The 14,766-nt window shown below is 46.7% G+C and overlaps 1 protein-coding gene across 2 annotated transcripts in view; it reads right to left on the bottom strand.

The window, feature by feature from the left end:
• The window catches only part of LOC106601336 (myosin-9), a 33,870-nt gene that overhangs the window by 9,756 nt on the left and 9,348 nt on the right, over nt 1-14,766 (bottom strand). Inside the window, exons 2-16 of one of the 2 annotated variants that reach the window (XM_014193467.3) lie at nt 11,378-11,712; nt 9,770-9,926; nt 8,924-8,951; nt 8,675-8,768; nt 7,949-7,969; nt 6,017-6,109; nt 5,845-5,908; nt 5,303-5,401; nt 5,080-5,223; nt 4,903-4,998; nt 2,492-2,763; nt 2,046-2,219; nt 1,606-1,779; nt 1,371-1,485; nt 9-196 (exon numbers count right to left, since the gene is read on the bottom strand). In XM_014193467.3, the coding sequence (XP_014048942.2) occupies nt 9-196; nt 1,371-1,485; nt 1,606-1,779; nt 2,046-2,219; nt 2,492-2,763; nt 4,903-4,998; nt 5,080-5,223; nt 5,303-5,401; nt 5,845-5,908; nt 6,017-6,109; nt 7,949-7,969; nt 8,675-8,768; nt 8,924-8,951; nt 9,770-9,926; nt 11,378-11,707 (2,049 nt within the window). In that variant the 5' untranslated portion in view covers nt 11,708-11,712. The remainder of the gene's footprint in view (nt 1-8; nt 197-1,370; nt 1,486-1,605; nt 1,780-2,045; nt 2,220-2,491; nt 2,764-4,902; nt 4,999-5,079; nt 5,224-5,302; nt 5,402-5,844; nt 5,909-6,016; nt 6,110-7,948; nt 7,970-8,674; nt 8,769-8,923; nt 8,952-9,769; nt 9,927-11,377; nt 11,713-14,766) is intronic. The other variant, XM_014193468.3, reaches the window with a different exon arrangement.

Here is a 14,766-nt window from a genome sequence, read left to right as displayed (position 1 = left end):
ACTGGTACCTTCTTCTCGTGGTTGGGGATGATGCAGCGGACGAAGTTGGGGTTGGTGTTCCTCAGAGTGGCCATGAGCTTGGACAGCTGCTCCTTGTAAAGCTGGCCCACCGTGCGGAACATGCCCTTACGGGTCTTAAAGGCACCGGGCATCTCAGACATCCCTGCAACCTTATCCAGGCCCACAATACGATCCACTGAGAGGGGGAAGACGGAGAGAAGAAAAAGAGGAGGAGAAGGGGTGACATGAGATAAGAGGCTTTCACATTTGAGGATATCTAACCAGGCAAACTCCACACAGTGAAAACAAACCACAACATAAAACACATGAAGCAGAGTTTAATGGCGATGGGGGAATCCCATCTCTCCATGGGGGCGGCGAGAGAGATGACTGACGGGTTCAAAACCAGTGACAACACTGGGTGACTGCAGAGAGGATAAATACAGTAGGAAGGGGTATTTGGGGAAGTCACAAAATGCCAGTGAAGCGTGGGGGGAGGAGGGAATCACACTAGAATGAGACGCAACTCGATGCAGTGGGTGAGTGTGTGTGTGTGTGTAGTACATGTAACTGCTTACACTATGCGACCATTTTAATAGGTCAAATGTGTACTGTGAACCGACATACTATGTGGAAATCAATGTTTGTGACAAACTGTGCATTTGTGGGCATGTTTTTATTGGTGACGACAGAACCAAACCCATGCAGTATATACCCATTGCTGCAGTACCCATGAGCAACACCAGGGGTCCCAAACCACACTATTACACAGAGGGAGAGAAGGAGAGGAGAGTCCAATGAAAGAGCAACAAGTGGTAGATCTCACTGCACAGAGCTGGGGGGGACGGTCATTACAACCCCTTGTAAAAATAGATCTGATAAATCAACATTGAGCCACAGGGAAAACAGGGTATGAGCACAGGATAAAAACATAGGCAGTTGATGCTGAGATGAGAGAAAGGTTCATATTTGTGTGAACAGAAGGATGAGCAGAATTTGAGTAAATAAAGGAGACTGAAATTATGAAAAAGAAAAAAAACTGTCACCTGAATTTGAGTGGAGAAAAGGAAAACGCTGATAAAAATAAGCTCTCTGAGACCTCTGTAGCTCTGAGACCCAGAAAGAGGGAGAATAACAGACGAAAACGGGCCATACAGAGGAGCAGATGGATAGAAACCAAAACAGAGAGTGAACGGGTAAGAACAAAGGTCCAGACACCAGACATTGGATACGAGACGAGAGAAAAGTAGATATAAGACAGGAAGAGACCCATCACTGAAAACATAGCAGCAATTCCCAGCATGAAGGTTAATCCACTTAAGTCTGTTCTTCTTACTGGTTGCTAACTCCATATCATTGGCTCCACTTACCGTCCTTCCACAGTTCAGACACAAACTTGTCAGTGGACTGGTTGAGCAGCGTGGCCACGTTGTCGTTCAGAGGGTCCATGTTCTTCATCAGCCACTCGTCAGCCTTGTAGTCCACCTGAGGAGACGGCACGCCATATAGACAATAGTATTACACAAGGTTTGCCTGGGACATGATGTCCAAGGGCACACCGTTTAAGCAGAGTCTAAACTTCATCTTCATTACTGGTCCGTTTACCTTCCCGGCATAGTGAATGATGCAGAAGTCAGCCTCATCTTTCAGTTTCTTGGGCTTGTGGAACTTGGAGTGGGTGCCCTGCTCCTGCAGGACCTTCTCCACAAAGCTCTTGTCAGTGGCTTTGGGGAACCAGCACTCCTCATCCAAAAGGGCAAGGATACCAGGGGGGCTAGCCTGAGGGAGAGCAGAGAACAAGGCTTACAGAGAAACCAGGGAGACTGGAGGTGCAGCATAGCATGGGACTGAACTGAAAGAGATGAGGGAGGAGGAGAGAGAAAGGGAGGTGGCAGGTGGAGAGAGATATGGGAGAGGATTGGGAGAAAGGGATGAGACTGTAGGAAGTGAGAAGTTAACAGAGTTACATACAGGGAAGGGTGAGGTGAGAAAGGGAGTATACAGTACATGATTAAAGGTAGGGCGATACAAAGGGTCAGACTCACAGGCTTCTCAATGAGGTCGATGCAGGGCTGCAGGTCCAGGCCGAAGTCGATGAAGCTCCACTCGATGCCCTCCCTCTGGTACTCCTCCTGCTCCAGGATGAACATGGTGTGGTTGAACAGCTGCTGCAGCTTCTCGTTGGTGTAGTTGATGCACAGCTGCTCAAATGAGTTCAGCTAGAGGAGAAAGAAATTGTCAGAAAGTGCATTCACCATCATGCACAAAAACTAAGAGGCTCAAGTGTCTATTTGTCCCCTTTTCCTAATCTGCAGTGATGTGAAAGAACTAGACAGGTGAAAACAGATTCCCTGTAGGCATCCACCCCCATTATGTCTTTCTAGATAAGTGGAGATAGCGAGAGAAGAGGAAATCGCTTTAAACAAATATACCCTCTGGGTCTTACTCAAGACATTGTAATCGCTTTGGTCTTTCCCCCACTCCAGTTTACCTCAAAGATCTCAAAGCCAGCGATGTCCAGGATGCCGATGAAGGAGGCTCCCTGTCTCTTGGTCTTGTCCAGGGCCTTGTTGATCCTCATCACCAGCCAGCGGAACATCCTCTCGTAGGTGGCCTTGGCCAGAGCCTCCACAGCAAACTCAGCCTGTTCCTGGGTCTGGGCCTTCTGCACGTAGTCCCTGCCCACCTTGATACGAGGGGACAGGATGGCACGGGTGAAGTCTGTCACGCTCATGCCCATCAGGTGGCACACCTTCTGAGCAGCTGTGACAGGGAGGGACGGGGGACAGAGAGACGAGACATAGGGTTGAGAGGGAGGGATCCCCCCAGGGAATAACAGTTTGATGCCTACAGCAGTGCATGGAACTAGACTTTGAAACCAAAAATAAATCACTTCTAAGCTCGCTTCGAGGCAAGCAACACTGAGGCATGCATGAGAGCATCAGCTGTTCCGGACGACTGATCATGCTCTCCGTAGCTGACGTGAGTAAGACCTTTAAACAGGTCAACAGTCACAAAGCTGCGGGGCCAGACGGATTACCAGGACGTGTGCTCCGGGCATGTGCTGACCAACTGGCAGGTGTCTTCACTGACACTTTCAACATGTCCCTGATTGAGTCTGTAATACCAACATGTTTCAAGCAGACCACCATAGTCCCTGTGGCCAAGAACACAAAGGCAACCTGCCTAAATGACTACAGACCCGTAGCACTCACGTCCGTAGCCATGAAGTGCTTTGAAAGGCTGGTAATGGCTCACAACACCATTAACCCAGAAACCCTAGACCCACTCCAATTTGCATACCACCCAAACAGATCCACAGATGATACGATCTCTACTGAACTCCAGCCTGCCCTTTCCCACCTGGACAAAAGGAACACCTATGTGAGAAAGCTATTCATTGACTACAGCTCAGCATTCAACACCATAGTACCCTCAAAGTTCATCACTTAGCTAAGGATCCTGGGACTAAACACCTCCCTCTGCAACTGGATCCTGGACTTCCTGACGGGTCGCTCCCAGGTGGTGAGGGTAGGTAGCAACACATCTGCCACACTGATCCTCAACACTGGAGCCCCCCAGGGGTGCGTGCTCAGTCCCCTCCTGTACTCCCTGTTCACCCATGACTGCCTGGCCAGGCACGACTCCAACACTATCATTAAGTTTGCAGACGACACAACAAGTGGTAGGCCTGATCACCGACAAGACAGCCTATAGGGAGGTCAGAGACCTGGCCAGGTGGTGCCAGATTAACAACCTAACCAAGACTAAGGAGATGATTGTGGACTACAGGAAAAGGAGGACCGAGCACGCCCCCATTCTCATCGACATGGCTGTAGTGAAGCAGGTTGAGAGCTACAAGTTCCTTGGTGTCCAGAAACTAGAATGGTCCAAACACACCAAGACAGTCGTGAAGAGGGCACGACAAAGCCTATTCCCCTCAGGAAACTAAAAAGATTTGGCATGGGTCCTGAGATCCTCAAAAGGTTCTACAGCTGCAACATTGAGAGCATCCTGACTGGTTGCATCACTTCCTGGTACGGCAATTGCTTGGCCTCCGGCCGCAAGGCACTACAGAGGGTAGTGCGTACAGCCCAGTACATCACTGGGGCTAAACTGCCTGCCATCCAGGACCTCTACACCAGGCAGTGTCAGAGGAAGGCCCTAAAAATTGTCAAAGACCCCAGCCACCCCAGTCATAGACTTCTCTCTACTACCGCATGGCAAGCGGTACCGGAGAGCCAAGTCTAGGACAAAAAGGCTTCATCAGTTTTTACCCCCAAGCCATAAGACTCCCGAACAGGTAATCAAACAGCTACCTGGACTATTTGCATTGTGTGTGCCCCCCCCCCCCCCCAACCCCTCTTTTTACGCTGCTGCTACTCTGTTTATCATATATGCAGTTACTTTAACTATACATACTACCTCAATTATCCCAGTTAGCCAATGTGTGGGGAGCAGTGGTTGGTTGGGCTATCCGCATTATGTCCCGCCACACCCTCTTTTATGCTACTGCTACTCTCTGTTCATCATATATGCATAGTCACTTTAACCATATCTACATACTACCTCAATCAGCCCGACTAACCGGTGCCTGAATGTAGCCTCCCTACTTTTATAGCCTCGCTACTGTTATTTTTCCCTGTCTTTTTACTGTTGTTTTTATTTCTTTAAATACCCATTGTTCACCTAATACCTGCACTATTGGTTAGAGCCTGTAACTAAGCATTTCACTGTAAGGTCTACACCTGTTGTATTCAGCGCACGTGACAAATAAACGTATTTGATTAGATCATTCTGGTGGACAATAGGTGTATAATCTGCTAGTCAGTAGAGTGTAATTGATAGATACTAGGATCTCCTTTTTAGGATCAAACCAGCCCAAATAAAGGTTTGCTGTACCCGTGTCGTCAGGCATGGAGGCCTGGTCTGAATGACGCTCCTTCTTAAAGCTCATGTTGCCCAGCTGGAGCACGGAAGACACCACCTTCAGCAGACCTGCATGAGGAGACCAGAGGTTAGAGTCATGCCGCCCCAAAATAAACCAGTGAGAGGGTAGTGTCCCGTCCTCCCACTCACCAATCTGCTCGTCCTCTGGAATGCCCATGATCCTGAAGGCCTCCAGGGTCTCAGTGAACAGGTCCTTATCCTGCTGGCCAGGGATGGTCACGTTTCCATTGACCAGGAAGCGGTAGTTGTTGTAGCCCTCCAGACACAGCTCGGCTGAGGGGAGCACAGAGTTATTACATCTGATATGAACAGTTAGCTGTACTTGATAAAGGTGATAAGGAAGGAGGCTTACAGCGCAGTTTGTCTCCAGCACCAGTGAGCATGTAATAGAAGACATGGAAGGTCCTCTCGTCTTTGGCCTGGCGGATGGCACGGGACTTCTCCAGCAGGTCTGGTGGTCAGACCGTTAAGGAGCCACTCAATCAGACTGGATTGTGAGCTTCTGCTGGCCGGGGCAAGTGTGTGTGACTTGTCTAGTTTACTGTAAAAGACTAACCGAGAGGTGTCTGGAGTTAAACTACACTTATATCTACAGCCTAGAGAATTTTTATTGAAAGTTTATTTAACTATGCATAGTCAGTTAATAACAAATTCTTATTTACAACTACGGCCTACCCCGGCCAGAACCTAACCTGGATGACGCTGGGCCAATTGTGCGCCTTCCAATCACGGCCGGTTATGATACAGCCTGGATTCGAACCAGGGTGTCTGATGTGACGCCTCTAGGACTGAGATGCGGTGCCTTAGACCACTGCGCCACTCGGGACCCCAAACTATTGTATATTTCAAATAAGGGAGTGAATTTCATTGTGGTTAACATAGTATGAAGGATACAGGTTTCAATGTTGGCCCCCACGATGTATCCGTTGACGTCGAAGTTAATCCTGATGAATTTTCCCTGGGAGAGAGAGAGAGAACATAGTGAATGACTAAGGAAGCAGGAAATTCTTGTCCAACTGAAAAAAAACAACAAGCATCACTAAGAGATTTAAAAAAAAGGTCTTACAAATCGTGAGGAGTTGTCGTTCTTCACAGTCTTGCCGTTTCCAAAGGCCTCCAGGATGGGGTTAGCTTGCAGCAGCTGCTTCTCCAGCTCACCCTAGAGGACAAACAGAACCTCTCCATCAACCAATGACTTTATCCCATTGGATTCTTTAAACCACCACCTCCTTATAAGGACGCATCTAGATTAGTGCAAATTCTATAGTGACACTAACAGGACATGCCATTTCTCAGCAGTGGGATCAAACTGAATACCTTTGGTGATTCCAATGGATGATTCATAGTCATGCATTGTGAGAACTACAGTCATCTGCTTTTAATTTACTCTAGTTTCACTTCATTGTGAGGATTTCAATTGTTTAAACATTTGATTTGTGTTTGGATGTTCCCTTTTCACGCCCATCATTTAATCATAAGTCGTAAGAATTCACACAACTGCATTACCTTACTTATGGAGAAAATAAAGAAAACTGCATGCAGACCATTGAATATCACCACACACGGGAACACATACACAAGTACACAATACCCCACACACAGCGCAGTGTCAGTGCCCACACCTTGACACCCAATGGACGACCGTGGCCCTCATCAGTAACCCTTCACCCAGAGTAACCCCCAGACCCCATGCAGAGAACTGACTGTCAAGGTTCACAACTGACATTAAGTATACACAACCCCCTACAGCCAGAAATCTGCACATAGTTCACACTGAGCTCTACTTCAGACTGTTGTACAGGTAAATCCATGCACATGACACCAGCTAAAATGCCACTAGTAATACTACAGTGAAGTTCAATTTGAAAAAGGATCTATACATGGACAGGAAAGCCTACTGATAGCCTCAGCTGTAGCAGACTCTTGAAGGTTGTGTCAACATGTGAGGAGCTTGGCGCATATTAGGTGGAAATCACTTCAATCCACCCAATAAAAATACAGACCCACACTAATATTCTTACATAGCCTAGCAGTTAAGAGGTTGGCCAGTAACCGAAAGGTTGCTGGTTCGAATCCCCGAGCCGACTAGGTGTAACATCTGTCAATGTGCCCTTGAGCAAGGCACTAACACTAATTGCTCCTGTAACTCTTCCTGTATAAGAATGTCTGCTAAAATGACTCAAATGTTAAAAATGTAGCTGCTATAGTGGCTTTGTCAATGTTATCAATCTGAGCTCACTGAACCTTTTTCCTTAATCTTCAAGGACAATGTTAGTTTAAAACCAATCCCTAACTAATCCTATACATTACACCACTATGAGGCTTTAAACGGTAGTAAGGAGTAGGGAATAATGGATATGATGACTGGTATGAAGCATCCCCAGTGAACGAACACACACGTATACAATTAGTCCACTGGCATCACAACGCACACAGCAACTCAGTGAGGTTGTCCAGAGATCTTTAAAATGGTGTGGACAAAGAGTGAGAAATGGAGGGGGAACTGTGAGAGAACTTTGACCAGAACTCTGGACAGACACACTGGAACACACACACACACAGCAAGCAGACATGGAGTCGTAAACACATCAAGCACACTTCTGCAACCACCAGGGGGAAAACAAAGGATCAACAGCGTTATGCAAAATTCAGCCAGACTTGTCAAACTGCAGAGCTGTTTACTCATGAAATATCTTTAAACATAGTATTTAAAGAAGATCAAATCAACAATACAAAAAGGGATGTGCTCTCAGTTTTGTCTGGCTGAATTCAAATGGCAATTTCCCCTTTAATAAAGAACATTCCTTCCTCTGGACTGACACTGGTCATGTGACCTACACTTCCAAGTGACCCACTAGCCCACCACAGAGCACGCTCCAGCAGCACGGGGGAGGAGGGAGAGAGCGCAAGAGCCAGGGAGAGGGAGGAAGGGTGTGGAGGAGGAGATCCAGAGATGTGTGATGGGAGAGGAAGGAAGGGGGTGGGGGGGGTAACTCACATGTGACAGGAACGAGCTGGTCTGTTGATGGGAAAAGAGAAACACACAACCTCAAAGGAATGATAGATACAGATACTGGTCTGCTTTCAGAAAGGACTGGGCCTCTTGAACCCTGTAGTCACAGCTACATCTATCACAGGGCTGGCCAACTACAGCACTGCAGGGTTACTATTCTCTCATGGCTTTATAGAGTCACTGATTCAGCTCAGCCGCTGGAGGAGAAATGTCAACAAAAGGAATATAGTCAGTCTACTGTGGTTTAGATATCACACTATGAACCAGCTAACAAGAGAGTTTAATCTACATCCTGCAGTGCTGTGCTACAGTCAGTCTTAAAGAACCAAGACTGGCCAACCCTTATTTAGAGGTCCTCTATGGCACCATAGAGCAGTGTGACAGATGTAGAAGCAGCACCTATCCAAGACCTGGAACAATATGGTGATGGCTTGACAGTGATGTAAAGTTAAGTACCACTGGCACCACTATTTCTCAAACGCACATACAATCACAGTACAAGTAGTTGAGCATTGAGGACTCGGAAAAGCCTGGTTCCGAGCTGATAAAGGACCATAGGAAACCAGGCCCACTTCAGAGAGAGGGAGAGTTCGAGAGCATGGTGAAGAGAAAGAAAAAAAGGAATAAGAAAGAGAGTAGAGGGAGAAGCAGAGAGGAGAGGGTGAAGATCAAAGGGAATTATGACAGAGAATAGTAGAGTAGATGACTGACCTGGTCTTTCTTGGTCTTGTGGGAAGAGGCCACATGGGCCAGATACTGAATGACCTTCTTGGTGTTCTCTGTCTTCCCAGCACCAGACTCTCCTCTGTGGAAGAGAAAAGGAGGAAGAGGAGAGGAGGACAAAAGCAAAAAAGTAAGGTAGTCAATCAGTTGTCAGCAATATCACACAACACTGATATTTCAAGGTCATGTTGAGAGACCAAGATTTGCTGTTCATAGGGTTTTGTGCTCAAGACTCACGTGCAAAGAATGGACTGGTCTTCACGGTCTGTGAAAAGAGGTGGGGACAAGATTTTTTTTTAAAGGTACATATTACATGGTTTAAGTTTGGATTGAATAACATGAGGGGACAGTTGAATTCAATAGTGACAATAGTTTCTGCTACTATTTGTAGCCCATCATGGGTGCTTGTTGTGCAGAGGAACTTCAGTTCCATTGTCAGAACAACTGAAGTATGTTGTTGCCAGCTGGCTTTATATAAAATGTGAATTCTTCAGTGTGTATTTGTTATCTCAGGAGCACATGCACCACATTTTTGTCTCTGAAACAGGAAGTGCATTGGTCACACAGGAAATCAATATCCAGCTTCCTGTGAACGGAAAGGCATGATGCCTTTTAACCAACAAGCCAATTAACCATCCCCATGCAAATACTGCACGGTAACTCCCTCTTCTAGTTCAATGATTCCCTTTACCTCAATGGGGGCCAACAATGGACTAACAAGACAAGAGGGAGTGAATGGACAGTCTGACAATGCCAAACAGTACATCAAGATAATGCGTCTGGGAAAGAGTACTGAGAATGTACTGTATGTAGCCTACATCCCCTTACAGACTGACTAATGGCCTTTCCTTGGTTATGGAAGGCAGGAGCCCTCAGAAACCAAAGCTAATGCTTCACTACTTAAATGCAGACTTTCAGAGTCAAGTATGCCTGGAGGAGTCTAAACCGATTCATATCTTAGACAAATTATCTTAAACATGGATGTTAAAATACTACCAATAACCCTTGTATTTCAGATGAGACTAATGAGTAAATCTGCTAGGTTACTTACTACGATGTGGTAAAACAAGGACCTTCGCTTACCCTGCATCATGCTCCTGTAGGCCGTGTCAGTGATGGCGTATATATGGGGGGGCATTTCATGCCTCTTCTTGCCCTTGTACATATCCACAATCTCTTCTGAGTAGATGGGCAGATTCTTATAGGGGTTTATGACCACACAGAAGAGCCCGGAGTATGTCTGTGATACAAAGAGAAACACTTATTAATAATAGCTACTGAACATACATGCTCTCTTCTATCCACAGCCTGAACCAAGAACACTAGGGATTATACAGTCGGACTTAACTGGTCTTCTTACATTGGATTTTGGCTAGTCTAGAGGTGTCATTTCAATTACAATTCCACTGTCGATCTTAGTGAGAGATTGCAGTAGAATCACTCTGACCTGCCAATGTAATAAGTTTAAACTGACTGCATATTATATCACTGATGGTCTACAGCCGAAAACAAGACTGGACAGATGTGAATGGGGAAATCATAGTGAACACTATCTTCTGAATCTAACCCTCTCCAAGTCTCTCATCAACACCAGCTCCATACTTCATTTCCCAATCTCCCTCCCTGACTACAGCCAGAGGCTGGGCTAGATCAGTCATGTTTCACAATGACCAAGAGCTTCTACAAAACAGTGACATCATCCGAGGTGATTTCACCCCAGCCCCTCTGTCCCTTTCCATATACCCCTCTAAACCTTCATCTTGGTATGGGCATCTGGAGCATCTCTCCTCCCCACTTCATTTATGTTAATCCACCCTCCATATTTCTGTTTCCTTCCCTCTCAGCTACATTCCTGTCCTCCCCTCCCCATTGCTCCGTGCCCTTGCTTCTGGTCTGGTAGTTGTCTCTGCCTGTCCCAAGAGGGGGGTTTCAGAAGGGTAGCCGGTCCAGTGGCGCGCAACACGGCAATACCCAAACCCCAAGAGGGCCAGGGTGTGTTGACTTGACCGGGTCAAAGCCCAATGTCGCAGACCGCAAATCACTCCCAGTCGTGGACAGAGGGATAAATGGCATTATGGGGGAACAATAATTAGAGCACGATTTACATTCCATATCCATTTCATTTCCAGCTCCGCCTGGAACTCAACTCTGAACAGCTTTACTTTCCGCCCCCTCATTGTGTCCCTCTTCCACCCCCCAGGAGAGTATTGTTCCCTGCAGATTCCTGTTTACAGCAGTACTCCAAACACACAAGGAGAGAGTAAGAGAGGGGAGCCAGAAAGGGAGGACAGAACATACTCGTATGTTTGGTTTGGGGTGGCAACCTGCACACAATGGTCATCTGACACAATGGGCTTAATGGGGATAATGAGGCTAGGAAGGAGGACCACCTGGTTTGGAACCAGGCCAAGTTGTGATATGACCAAACAGTGTTTTCATAACCAGCATTAAGCAAGACCTTGGATAACATCTAAAAAAAATATTTTTTTTTAAGTCAAATATTATCAGCGCTTGTATGAGGGGGCATGGGTGAGTCAGAAGTGTTCACATGAACACAGAGTAATAATTGACACTTGTATCATACAATGAGGTGAGGTCCTTCAGTGTGCTGTAGTATCAGACTTTCTCCTTCAGGTTCTACAGGCTGGGAATGTGTCCTTCAGTTCAGTGTGCCTGGTGTATAATACTCACGTAGATGAGGCCAGAGTAATATCTCTCCTTGAGGTTGTGCAGCACTGAGGCCTCGTTCAGGCAGGTGAGCTCGGCCATGTCTTCCACCTTGCTGAACTTGGGCGGGTTCATCTTCTGGATGTCGTCCTTGTTGACTTTCACCTTCTTGCCAGAGTCTGCCAGCTCCACCAGGCACTCTTCACCTCGCTCCTCCTTCACAGATCCCGCCTCGAAGCCCAGCCGCTCCGACGGCACCCACACCAGCTTCTTGGTGGCCCAGTCTGCCTGGGCCAGAGGGTTGTTGACCATGTTGCGGTCCACGTACAGGAACTTGTCTGCGTCCGTCGCCATGGTTGCTGTGGAAAGAGGGACCCGGAAGTTGGTTAGGGCTAGGAAATCGAGCATTTAGTTGTAGTACCAATTCAATTTAGTTAGACCTCAACCAACAAACAAACCTGATGTAAATGAGCAACAGTCCTGACATATTCTGAGCCAAGTAAACAAAGACTTCCCTGAAACTACAAAGCATTATCTTGCATCATCTATCCCTAAAACAATGTGGGCATGAACTGTCATTTCATCATCGCGTTAATCTCTATCCGCAATACCCATGTGACTGTTCTGAGCTAAAGATAGCCACTGCCCAGAAAGTTTGTTGGGTTGTGAGTTGATGTCTGTCAGAAAGGTCTGGTCCCTGGCCGTTTTTCTTGATTTAATGTCTGAGAAATGCCAAGGTGCTGAGGTTAGGTCAGGTCAACATTACATTTACATTTTACATTTTAGTCATTTAGCAGACGCTCTTATCCAGAGCGATTTACAGTAGTGAATGCATACATTTTATACATTTTTTTTCTCCGTACTGGTCCCCCGTGGGAATCGAACCCACAACCCTGGCATTGCAAACACCATGCTCTACCAACTGTGCCAACATGAAACAAACTAATCTCAACGAGGCCCCACGTTTCTGGCAACCACTATGGATGCTAATCAAATTACGGGGCGCACTCCCTCTCCAGCCAAGAAGGCCTCTAACAAAATGTAACTTAGTGCTGTGAAACTTATTTGTGGTAATGTGCAACATGTGCTGACCATCTCATCTGAATACGTGGTTTTGGGAAAGACTTCGTTGATTACATGCTTGGAGGAAAATCTTCAAAACAATTTGCGATTCGCAACGTTGGGTTTCTAGGGACGAGGAGCACGTCAGAGTGGGAGGTTAATAGACTGTTGTACATCATGAGGCCTGAGGAACCGCCCATATTCAAAAACAAAAAGTTGGAGCATTCAAGGGACTGTAAGTCTAAATATTACCCCCCCCCCCCAAAACAAAATGGGGTTAAAGGCCTAAACACAATGTTCAGTCTTGAATCTTGTTTACAAAGCTTGTGTAAAACAACCACAATGCCAGAGGTGAGAGATATCGCTTGCAGGCCCAAACAGGACCGGCTCACAGCTCATGAACATTATCTAAGTCATTAAAGTCAGTTCCATGGTATAACCCGCATGAAGAGACTAGACAAGTATTAGCAGAATCCAGTGGGGTGAGAGGAGGGTGTTTCATAACGTTTAGCTAAACACAGAGGTACGGAGAAGAGGGAAGGCCATTATCTGAACATTCCAACAACGGGAGCGTTGCGCTTTCCCACCACCGCCAGGGCCGTTAGCCTAAAACGTTCCTTTACTCCCTAGGGTAGAAATAAAGGTCGACATTTTACAACAACTGGCTCCGTTATGTTTACATATTCAATGTTGCGAAACAGCAAACGCTCAAAGGTTCCAAGTTCAGGATATTTTTCCACTTAACCATACTTAAGAGCTTTGTTTGTTGGCAGAGTTTCTGTTTGCAATTTGTGATACTTTTGGGGGAGGGGGGTTACAGGTGGGAAGTTCTAGAGTGCCTGCAATCATAAAGCTATTCTTACGAAATAGCACATCATTGAATGTGAGGTTTACCTGCTGTAGAACGGGAAAAAGTTATTTTATAGGCATGTTAACCTACACCGGGGGCAATGCAGTCTACTGCACACAAAGGCTAGGGCAAGTAGATGTTTGAGAATGTATCGAGAAAGCCTGTACTGCATTGGATATGGGCATTGCTGACAGAAAGGGTTATGAGAAACACTAAATGGCACATTAACCCTGATCTAAGTCAGGCAACCAGGAATGTCGCACCATTCCTCTCCCTCCTCAGAGCTCTACAGCTGACTTCCATCACTACACCCTCCCCTTTCCCAACTCTGTTCCTCAACCCTTACTTCCCAGTTTCCTGCTTTAGAGTGAGGTACCCCACAAATTAGTCCCCCCGGACCCCTCTCGGTCAGCTCCAGTCTCCCTCTCCCCCTCTGTTTATCCAGTCTTCCAGGGTCACATTCCTCCCATACTGACCCTTTATCAGAGAGAGCAAAGGAATGCTGCACATTTCTTTCCTCTTACCACCATCAGTCTCTCCTGGTCTTTCCTTCCAGTCCTTCTGCCTCTATTCCCCATCACCGCATCAGTCGAGCCCGGGAGGGGGGTTTATGGGTCGCACACGTCGCAACGAAGATGGATCTCCCGTTTGTCTACCGATCGTTCAGCATGCTGTTGATGTCTGACTGATTACATTCACGCGATTCTACATGCAAGATCTTTTTTGGGAAAGTACTCTCAGCAGGCAAACGCTATTGGTGTGTTCGAGCCCTTAAACACTCAAAATACATCACCTATCCCTGGTAATGCACCCTCAGGCTGTACAGTAGAACAGTTAGACTGTGTGCAGTGGTGAAGCCAGTGGCCTTCAGACAGTCCCTTGACTGTGGCAGGGCCTGACCATCTGCAACGTTAGGCAAACAACCAGCAACCACACCAAGGGGCAGTCTAGTCAGTTCCTTGCAGGCCTAACACGGCTAATGCCTGACTGCAATAGTTAACTGTATTGTTTTCCTGCTTGGCAAAAACAAGCAGTGTCAGCTAGGCTAACGTGTGGGCGTGCAGCATGAAAAAGAAAACGTGTAGCCTACATGAAAACAAACTCAAACAAGCAGCTCAAACATACACAGGCAATCTGTTGAGTGGATGCAGGATGGGAGCCAGAGAGTTTAGCTTGCATGGTCTTCCAGCAAGACATGGATAAGCCAGCAGGATAGGAATATGACCCACTGATAGTGAACCGAGAACAATGATAAAATGAGACTTGAAAAAGGAGAGCATGCAGCCGTTTTGGACGGCCCTGGGGAGGGAGGGAGGGAGCAGAGAGGCCTGTGCTGTGTCCTATACACGTCGTCTTGACACAGATTAGTCAGTGACGCATCTCCTCCATCCATCTCCTGAGAGCAGCACAGGGCTACATTTATAACCACATCTATTCTTTTCATAGCAATTCTATGGAAGGTGCTCTACATTGAAAGGTGAAGGCGAACCTAAAGTGTGAT

This window comes from Salmo salar, chromosome 03 (assembly GCF_965601325.2).
Source record: "Salmo salar chromosome 03, fSalSal1, whole genome shotgun sequence".
In the NCBI taxonomy this organism is placed as follows: domain Eukaryota; kingdom Metazoa; phylum Chordata; class Actinopteri; order Salmoniformes; family Salmonidae; genus Salmo; species Salmo salar.
The sequence above is the reverse complement of the archived record's forward strand: the minus strand, read 5'-3'. Positions and strand labels throughout refer to the sequence as shown.